The following is a 10759-nucleotide window of genomic DNA, read 5'->3' on the forward strand; positions in this document are numbered from 1 at the left end:
GACTATACAGTGATGTTTTGAAATTAGATATTAGTGGATTGATGATTATAATATATGTATTTAGTATCTATTTTTGTTGTTGTTGTTCTTAGTATACCCTGAAAGTATTGCCAGTTTTAAAATACATCTCCCTGAGGGAGAGAGTTCCATTACAGGAAGAATAAAAAGATATCTGTAAAGAACAGCATTGGAAGTGATGTTTTATATTATCTGGGCAAAACACTCAGAGGAACTCCTTGCTTATCTATTGATTTAAGTCCTAAAGCCAAGGAAAGTATTTTTTTAAGTAATTTAAATATAAACTTATAACTGAATTCTATTTAATGATCAAACAAAATGTATAATAAAAATATGTAGTTGTAAGTTTTTGATGAACTACATTTATACAAACAACATACTATAATTTTATTACTGTATTGTATCAAAAGATTCAATGACATCAACAAGTTAAATTGTCTAAACTTTTTAATTGCACATTTTAATCAAGTTGCATTTAAGAAAAGCTGATATACTTAGTTGCTATATGATAAGACTTGAGAAGGTCTTTGTGGTAACGTCAGAAATTAAGAAGGTCAGCGATTTTAAAGACAGCATAGCAAGCTACTCCAAAACACTGGCTAAAACAACAACAACAACAACAACAACAAAACAACAAACAGCTGCTTATTGCATGGATCACTATTACATGAGTCAGTAAGGTCAGTGCCCTCATCTGATTTTGACATGGCTGATCTTGGCTGGTGTACTTATATGTTTTTTTATCAGCTTTGCAGTCTAGGTGATCTAAGAAGGCCTCACACTCCAGTTGGGAGGTTGCTAAATGCTAATTCGTGGAATAGGGGTGTAAGGCATATTGCTCATTATCCAATAGGCTGAAGTGAAGTCACTCAGTCGTGTCCGACTCTTTGCGACCCTATGGACTGTAGCCCACCAGGCTCCTCGGTCCATGGAATTCTCCAGGCAAGAATACTGGAGTGGGTTGCCATTTCCTTCTCCAGGAAGATCTTCCTGACCCAGGGATCGAACCCGGGTCTCCTGCATTGTAGGCAGACGCTTTACTATCTGAGCTACCAGGGAAGCCCTATCCAATAGGCTATGAGTGAGTGAGTGAAGTTGCTCAGTCATGTCCGACTCTTTGCGACCCCATGGACTATAGCCTACCAGGCTCCTCCCTCCATGGGATTCTCCAGGCAAGAATACTGGAGTGGTTTGCCATTTCCTTCTCCAGGGGATCTTCCCGATTCAGGGATCAAACCCGGGTCTCCCGCACTGCGGGCAGACGCTTTAACCTCTGAGCCACCAGGGAAGCCAATAGGCTAGCCTGTGCTTATTCACATGGCAACTTTTCTAAGAAACTATGCCAATTCCAAGAGATTATGAGAAAGCCACAGGGCCATCAGAGGCTTGAAGATGGCACAATCTCTTTTCAGCTACCTTTTATATTAGTCAAAACTAGTCACAAAGTAGTATACATTCAGAACATGGAGAAATTGATTTCATCATTAATCAGAAGAGTAGAAAGGGGAGTGGATACCTGGATAACTGAAGAACTGGGATCATGTTGAAAACTACCATATTGGACAGAAAATCGTCCTAAAAGATATAACGTCCAAAATTTTAGTCTTCAGCAAAATTAGAAGGCAATCTAATTTTAATGCATTACTTTACAAAATTTGAGGAAAGATCATTGTGAGAAATTGGCTGAAATATTTGTGTCATTCCTATTCCAGCACAAATTCTGACAGATTCTATTCCCATTTACTTTTAATGCTCTCAAATATTATGAGTGTTTAGATCTTTTGAAAAGTAGACATTGCAGAATTTATCTAGACATATTGAGTAAAGAGAATAGTGTACAAATTATTCAAGTAAAAGTGAGATATTAATGTTAGGTGAATTGAAGTCGCTCAGTCGTGTCCGACTCTTTGCGACCCCATGGACTATACAGTCCATGGAATTCTCCAGACCAGAACACTGGAAGACCTGGTATTTCTGTTTTTCAATATTTCTTCATTTGGCTACACCAGATCTTATTTGCAGCACATAGAATCTTTCAGTTGCAGCATGAGGAATCTAGTTCCCTGACCAGAGATCAAAGCCAGGATCCCTGAATTGGGAGTGCAGACTCTTAGCCACTACACCACCAGGAAATTCCCACGATCTGGTATTTCTAATTTGCCAGATTGAATAGGTCTGGATGCTAGTGACTACCTTTTTCTCGTATGTTGAATATGGTCATACAGGCAACTGGTTTTCAACTCTTAGGGCAACTCCAAGTACTATTTCTTTAAAGCTAGGAGTTTAGTTGAGAAGGTTTCCCTTGTGGCTCAACTGGTAAAGAATCCGCATGCAATGCAGGAGACCTGGGTTTGATCCCTGGGTTAGGAAGATTCCCTGGAGAAGGGAAAGGCTACCCACTGCAGTATTCTGGCCTGGAGAACTCTATGGACTAGTCCACGGGGTCACAAAGAATCAGACACAACTGAGCAACTTTTACTTTTTCTTTAGTTGAGAAGGATACAGACATTTTATTCAGGAAAAAAAAAAAAGAATTGATAACGCTTTTAATGTCTCCATAGTCAGAATAATAGCTTGAAATGCAAGTTAGGCAGGTACTCACCATGCTTCCTGTTTTTATGTAACATGTTCTGAGATCTGGTCTACCATTTTAAAATCTCTGGTGGACTCTACCACTGGAGAAGGAAATGGCAACCCACTCCAGTATTCTTGCCTGGAAAATCCCATGGATAGAGGATCCTGGTGGACTAGAGTCCATGGGGTTGCAAAACAATTGGACACAACTGAGTGATTCAACAATAATCATAGCTGGTTATGTTACCACACTGGAGCTCTTTTGAAAACACATTTGGAATATAGACCATGTCTTACCAACTTTCATTCATGCCAAGTAACCTGTATATACAATATGCAAAAATATCCAAATATGCAAACACAGTATTTATTCAATTAAAAAAATCATTGTTGTATCATTGACTCAGTATTGTACACTGACCTCCTTGTTTCTCAGTCTTTAGTTTCCTGGATAAAACTCCTATGTTGAAATATGTCACCTAAAACCCTTTCTTCTGTTATCCAAACCAGGGTACATAATACCTATTTTATAAAACTATCTCTCTTAAGGACTTGAAATTTTTCCTCTGAAACCTTCTATTATACGTACTGTTTTCTGTCTTATACAATTTCCACTTTTTAAAGTGCCCTATTATCATCACTGAATTTTCATTCCTTGAAGGATGAACACTATGTCTTAACTGCTATTTGTACTTTTTGTAAGAGGAATACATGTTATTAGAGCCTAGTCTACCATAGGTATTAAAAAAGGAGGATGAAATTAGCAAATTATTAAGATTACACAAGTATACCACATGATATTATGCCTTTTAACCTTTGTAATCAGATTATTTTGTCTAAAATTTTAGATGAAAAAGATTTGAAAGATTGCTTTTTTTTCCAGTAAGTAAGAGAGAGAGTCAAGTTTAGTGCAGTTAAGCAAAATACCATGTACTTTATATTTTATGTATTAACACTTCATTAATAATAAATTTCTTTTTATCAACCAACCTTTGCAGACACAGCTTATTTACATATCAAGGGCAAAATCTTCCAGAATAATGTTTAGTATGAAAACACTTTAGAGTCCATGATCTTGGAGACTGTGTCCTTGACATCCTTATTTCTCAGACTGTAGATCAGGGGATTCAACATGGGGATGACCACCGTGTAAAACACAGAGGCCACTCTGACCGTGTGCCTGGAGGTTGTGGAGCTGGGCACACAGTAGAGGAAGAGGATGATGCCGTGGAAGATGCTGATGGCGGTCAGGTGGGAGGCACAGGTGGAGAAGGCTTTGCGGCGACCACAGGCTGAACGCATCTTGAGGATGGTGACAACAATAAACACATAAGACAGGAGAATGATGAAGAGTGTGCTGACCTCATTAAAGGTGGCAAAAATGAAAAGCAGCAACTGGTTGAGGTAAGTATCAGAGCAAGAGAGGGAAAGCAGGGAGGAGAACTCACAGAAGAAGTGATCGATTGTGTTGAAACCTCGAAATGATAACCTGATAACAGTACAGGTGAGTATCAAGGAGCAAGCTACTCCCCAAGCATAAGATCCAACCACTAATGTGGTGCAGAATCTCGGGGACATGGCCACCATGTAGAGCAGAGGGTTGCAGATGGCCACAAAGCGGTCGTAGGCCATCACAGCTAATAAAAAGGACTCAGTCACTACAAAGGTACAAAAGAAAAAGAATTGTATTACACAACCTACAAATGAAATGGTTCTGTCTTCTACCATGAGATTCACCATGGTCTTGGGAGCAATGATGGAGGAATAACAAAAGTCCACGAAGGAGAGGTGGCTGAGGAAAAAGTACATGGGGGTGTGCAGTTTGGGGTTAATTTTGATGATTACAATCATCCCAAGATTCCCTACCACAGTGACAGTATAGATGGTGAAGAATATCAAGAAGAGGGGGACTTGAAACTCTGGGTAATCGGAGAAGCCCAGGAGAGTGAACACAGCCCCACTTTTATTTCTCTCTGATAGAAACATGGTTTCTGTTTGTCAGAATTGGAATCAGTCCTAGAAAGAAAAATATTAAGGGAAATAAGGATGTAAGACCCTTGGTTAACTACTCCTTATCAAAGCTGGAAGATGAAGCAAAGTTTCTCTTTCAGAATCTGTATTTTCTATGCAAGCTACACTAAATGTCTAAAATTTTTAAAAATGACAAACATTTAAACTTTTTATTTAAGTAAAATTATAATTATTGAAGTTTCTTAGTTCTTAATTTTAATTTTTGATATTTCAAAGTAAAAAGATGAGTTCAAGTCACTTGAGATTATTTTAAATGAAATCCTCCCTTAATACTTTCAGATTTTCTTGAACATTATAAGTTCATAAAAGATTAATTTACCCTAGTACCAGAGCTACTTGTTTCAGTTCTATAACTAATAGCAAAAATGATAAACTTCTAAACAAATTAAATTTTGCATTGTATGTTCCAAATGTGACATTAAAAATGACACCCATAACACTTTACATTTGTCCCTTTACTATTAATTCCATATAGCACTTTAATACTTGTTTTGCTTCTGACTCAGTAAACTTGTCTTCAAAATAAATTATAATTTTTCACAGAGTGTGTTTCTTAACTTAGTGAGTCCAGGTTGTCAATCCCCCATCATTACTTGAGGAATAATAATATTGAAAAAATAATAAAGATAATCTAGTCTAGCTATTTATTCTAGAGATGGCAAAGCAGAAGATGGAAATTTCTGACTTTCCTTGTACCAGGCAAATAAGGCCCAATCTACAAATCTATGACATGAACCCTGATCCAGGCTCCCAGCAATTATTCGTCTACAGTAATCCTGACCCATGTTCAAGGTCCAGATGCTATTTTCTTTATTTATTATCATACTTCTAATCTATGACAAACTGGAGACTTTGGGAATGTGCCTGATGAAAGTATTCGTATCACAGAGCTATACTAGAAAGCATCAAAGAAAGAAATTTGAGAAAAATATCCTCTCAGAAAGAATAGATATCCTTAATAAAGATTCTAACTTAGAAATGTACAGTTCTTGGCCTTTTGCTCTCTTTTTTCTCCTTTCAAGGTGCATAGGATATTTATTCTGTCCCTATATTACCTGTAAAGAAGAAATATTAAATACTTGAGGTAGCACTGTACTATGGAAACATTTCATGAGAAAATAGTAATATAAAATAATTCTATTTCTCTAATTGGTGACCAATACCTCTAAGATCCTACTGAACCAGAACCAGGAGCTCTTTCTCTATCATTTCTGGTAGTTCTCTCTAGTTCCACAACTCGAGAAACAGATTTCAGATGGCCATCAATGAAGAGATCAGATCATATGCAAAACAAAGAACTCAAGGTCCCTATCTCTTCCTAAACTCATACATTTAAGTATTGAAGACAACGTATCACAAAGCTGGATGTTCTAAATATAATTAATTTATCTAAGGTGCTTAAATATTCATTTTATTTTATTCAGTTATTTATTTTTGATGTGGACTGTTTTTAAAGTCTCTATTGAATTTGTGACAATATTGCTTCTGTTTTATGTTTTGGTTTTTTGGCCGTGAGTCATGTGGGACTACAATTCTCTGAACAGGGATCAAATCTGCACCCCTGCATTGGCAAAGTTCTAACCACTGAGTCACCAGGGAATTTCCTAAACACTCATTTTAAACTAATGTTACTTTTGATATAACTTCCCTACATTTTTTCCCTATTTTGTTGTAATATTTAGTCTCAGAGCCACTTTATAATCTTAAGTAAAAATGGTCCTTTTTCTTTTTTTCATTATAGAGTTTGTTTATCTCTCTTTTTAAAAATACTTGTCCTTTCTACCTTGACTACAACTTCAAACGTTTGTAGTAGCAAGACAATGCACATTCCCCAGATTCTCAGAACTCTCCTAACCCCACATTCCAGGCATCTCTTGTTTAAGGGGCTGTTATTCAGGGGCTTGGACTTCCTAGGTAGCTCCATGGCAAAGAAGCCTCCTGCCTGTGGATGCAGGAGCCACAGAAAACCCAGGTTTGATCCCTGGGTCAGGAAGATCCCCTGGAGGAGCAATTGGCAACCTGGTTCAGTGGTCTTCCCAGGATAACCCCATGGACAGAGGAGCCTGGCACAGCGTCATAGAGAGCTGAAGAACTGAGCACCCACACACGCTCTCAGGAGCTCAGCGGAGCCAGCTTTAACACAGAGCTCTGGAGGCTGAGTGCAGTTCCTCTTCCTTGAAACCTCAGAAAGGCAATTTTCAATGATTAGATAATTCTCAAGAATGTCTATATCTAAATGGTAAATTTCCCCTCCACACTTTTTCCCCTAGGTTCCCAACATTGAAATTAATATTAATCTGTCTTTAGAATCTAATGCAAACCTGCTGATGTTGAAAGCAGGATCTGTCCTGTTTGGAAGTGATGGATATATTCTTATATCCAGAGTCACAGCCTTTGGGGCATAAACCCTAGAGATTATCTGTTGCCTCATTCTCTTAAAACCATGAAATAAACATTTATAATGAATCACCATTCTCTGATGTAATTTCTGTGTCCCAGAAAAAGTGGAACAGTGTTAGGGGCATTTCATATGAAAATTTATATGTTAAAATTACTCTTCTCAGACTCTTCATCACTCCAATACTTCTTTACAGTTACCAAAATTATGTAATTATAGAAGTCAGCATTATCAAATATTAATTGAATGACTACAATATGCCAAGCATAACCCTCTTCCAGACTTTCACTCTAATCAAATGGGAGTAGAATGAGGAGTTCTTCATGATTTATTGACTTAAAGCAGAAATATTTACAAGCTTAAGTATTAAGTTGGGAAAATGATCTAGTCCCTTTTAAATATCTCTTTTATTAAATCACCACACCCACTCCATTAATTACTTTTAGATATTGAATTATTGAAATAACACATATTTCTTGAAGAAAACATGAACTATATAACTTAAATAAACAAAAATAGTCTAAAAACAATTGTTATCAACTCAACTACATTGGAAATCTTGCATTCAACTTTAGAGAAGCATGACTGATATTACCTGACTACCTGAAGTAAAAGAAAAAAGTGACCATCACCATAGTGGTGTAATGTGGCTCTCGTCTATCCCCTGGTATGATATGATGAGAAAAGCTTTACTTCTGTGATATTCTTTCCCTCAAACCAATGTGAAAAAATCATCAGGAAAGTCCACATTTGAAGGTATTCTACAGGATACCTCACCAGTATCCCTTAGAGTTGTAAGAGTCAAAAAAAAAAAAAAAAAAAAGAAAGAAAAAGAAAATCAAAAAAGCTTCACAGATCAGAAGAGATTTGGGAGACATGATGACTTAATGCAATGTGGTACCTGGACTGTATTCAAGACAAGAAAGGTGGCATTAATGGCGGGTGGGGGCGGGGTGGGGGGTGAAGCAAGAAACTGACAAAATGCAATAAAATTTACTTTTTTAAATAATAATGTACCTATATTTATTTTTAATTTTTTTTCAAATTTTATTGTGGTAAGAACACAACATGACCCACCCTTTTAGATTTTAAGGGTATCCATACAGCACTGGGACTTGGAAGAGGGGACATTGGAGAAATGTTTGTCAAGGGGACAGAGTTTCAGTTATGAAAGATGAATAAATTTTGAAACTGTGCAACAATGTGACTGCAATTAACAGTACTACATTTTATACTTGAAACATGGTAAGAGAGTAGAACTTAACTATTTTCAACATAAAGAAAAAATAAAAGAAAATTATAAGACATGAGGTAATTGATATGCTAATTACCTTGATTGTGGTGATTATTTCACTATATATATATATATATGTATATATATACACATATATATAAACATCAACTATACTCCTTAGATCTGTACAATTTGTTTTTGTCAATTATACCTCAATAAATCTAAAAAAAAATAAAATTAAGAAGTGTACCTACAAAAGAGAAATAGTCATTAAATAACTAAGATAAATTTTGCTGTGACTTTTTATATCCAAAATGTTTGGAGTCTATGGGAATGATTATGCAGCGTGGGGAGAAGACATTTAAACTTTTAACTTTCATATATAAATGTTTCTAAAGCTGCTATTAATTTTTCTTCAGCTTTCCAAGAGAATAGAATTACATGAGGAAGCAATAATTAATTATAATTGCTTGGTTTGAGGCCTCTGAAGAATAAGGCAAGTGATTTTCTCCAGGGCTCTTGTGCCACAAGGAGTGGAGAGACATGAGCCTCAACCTCTTCCCCAAACTACTGAGACCTCCAGAGGCTGGAAGGTGGGGTGCTTTTCCACCAGCAGGTCTGTCTGTAGGTCTGAGAAAATATGGATATTCTTTACCATGTAATGTATCTAAAAGATACCTTACATTCACACGTTCTTTCATGAGAAAAAAACGTTTGAAGGAAATTTAGAGTCACTGCCAACTTTAAGTATCAGGAACAGGAAGGGCATATTTTCTAGCAAGCTTTATAGAGGGGACCTGGCTTAGCTGAGCTCCTTTGTAGTAGTGTCCTCAACAAGTGTTTTCTGGGAGTTGGGGAGCAGAGGGTCCCTGAGAGCTTTCAGGTACATGTCTCTCTCCTTCTGTGAGTTTTCGGAAGAACTGTGTGAGGGAACAGATGTAGGTATTTAAACAAAACTGAACTGAGGAGGATAAAATGAACATTCTGGAGACAAAGAATCAACAGGTTCAGCTCCAAATCAGATATTAAAGCATGGGAGAAACAAATGCTTATTCACAAGAGCAAAAAGAAAAAAAAAAACAAAAAAAAGGAAGAAATTACAAGAATAAAGATTTTAGATACCAATGCATTCCAGATTCAAAAAATAATACAGATTGTTTAAACTATACAATAGCATCATTTGGGAGATAAGAAACTAGATGTTTAACTTGGACATAATTCAGACAGAAGAACCTGACAATCTACAAGCAAATGAGGCAATAGTTCTCAACTACAGAGGGTTATGAACCTCCCCTCCCTTCCCACATGGACATTTGACAATATCTGGAGGCATTTCTGATTGACATAATGAATGTACCAGAGTGATTGGACAGAGGTCAGAGATGCTGCTATACATGGTAGCATGCACAGGGTAGCTTCCTATAAAAATTAAAATCCAACACGAAATATCAATAGTACCAAGCTTGAGAAACTCTGAAAATTATAATCAATAAATAATTCATAATAATGAAAATTGACTTGGGAAGATTTCCTTCTGATTGATCCTTAAATCCTTGGATATCTGAACACACAGAGCCATCAACAGTTCTCACTGTTACGTGGGACCTCTTGCCTTTAATGCTGAAACATCTAGAACCAGTTGGTTCTAGGTTTGAGAAGTAGAGATGACCTTACCAGAAATGTTAGCCTGAGAAAAAAGTCTTGTTTATAATGAAAGATAATTGAAGGACATTAATTATCTGATATGTATGCCTTACAGTTCTTTTTTTTAAAAATTGGGTTGCCTTGAGAATTCATTTTATTTATTTATTTTTTATTTTTCCATTTATTTTTATTAGTTGGAGGCTAATTGCTTTACAATATTGTAGTGGTTTATGACTTACAGTTCTAAAGAAAGGACCGTTCCAGGTGAACTGAGATGTGCCACATTGTTAATATTTTACACCATTGCCAGCATGTATTTGTTGAAACCTTCTGCACAGAAAAGGAAATAATCAACAGAAAGAAGAGGCAATAGAATGGGAGGAAATATTTGCAATGCATGTATCTGATAAAGCAAGGGTCCCCAAATTCCAGGATTTAATGCCTGACGATCTGAGGTGGGTCTGATAATAAGAGTTTTACAGCAAACTAAATAAGTGTGTCTTAACAGCCCATTACCCAGACACACTTAAAACATTTTAGGTTGGATCAAAGCAAAGAAGTAGGCTGCAAACTTTGAAATATGTTCAATTCTATTCTTATAAGTTGACAAGGTACAAAGACTGTTGTTCAGTTGCTAAGTCATGTCCGACTCTTGTGACCCCATGGGTTGCAGCACGTCAGGCTTCCCTGTCCTTCCCTATCTCCTGCAATTTGCTCAGACTCATGTCCATTAAGTCAGGGATAAGTGAGTCAAAAAGACTGACTCCAAGGTACCCTCTTCTTGACTATTCTTTCACTTCCAACACTGAGTCCACCATTTCACCCTTTTGCCAGCCTCTGATTTGGGACTTAGAGTCCCA

At 36.7% G+C, this 10759-nt stretch overlaps 1 protein-coding gene across 1 annotated transcript; it reads right to left on the reverse strand.

Annotated features, from left to right (window-relative positions):
* Positions 1–3636: 3636 nt before the first annotated feature.
* LOC122705827 (olfactory receptor 5D18-like) lies at positions 3637–4578 on the reverse strand. The gene has a single exon (XM_043921113.1). The coding sequence runs from the start codon at positions 4576–4578 to the stop codon at positions 3637–3639; it is 942 nt and encodes a 313-aa protein (XP_043777048.1).
* Between the last annotated feature and the right edge of the window lie 6181 nt (positions 4579–10759).

The sequence above is a fragment of the Cervus elaphus genome, chromosome 2, assembly GCF_910594005.1.
Source record: "Cervus elaphus chromosome 2, mCerEla1.1, whole genome shotgun sequence".
In the NCBI taxonomy this organism is placed as follows: domain Eukaryota; kingdom Metazoa; phylum Chordata; class Mammalia; order Artiodactyla; family Cervidae; genus Cervus; species Cervus elaphus.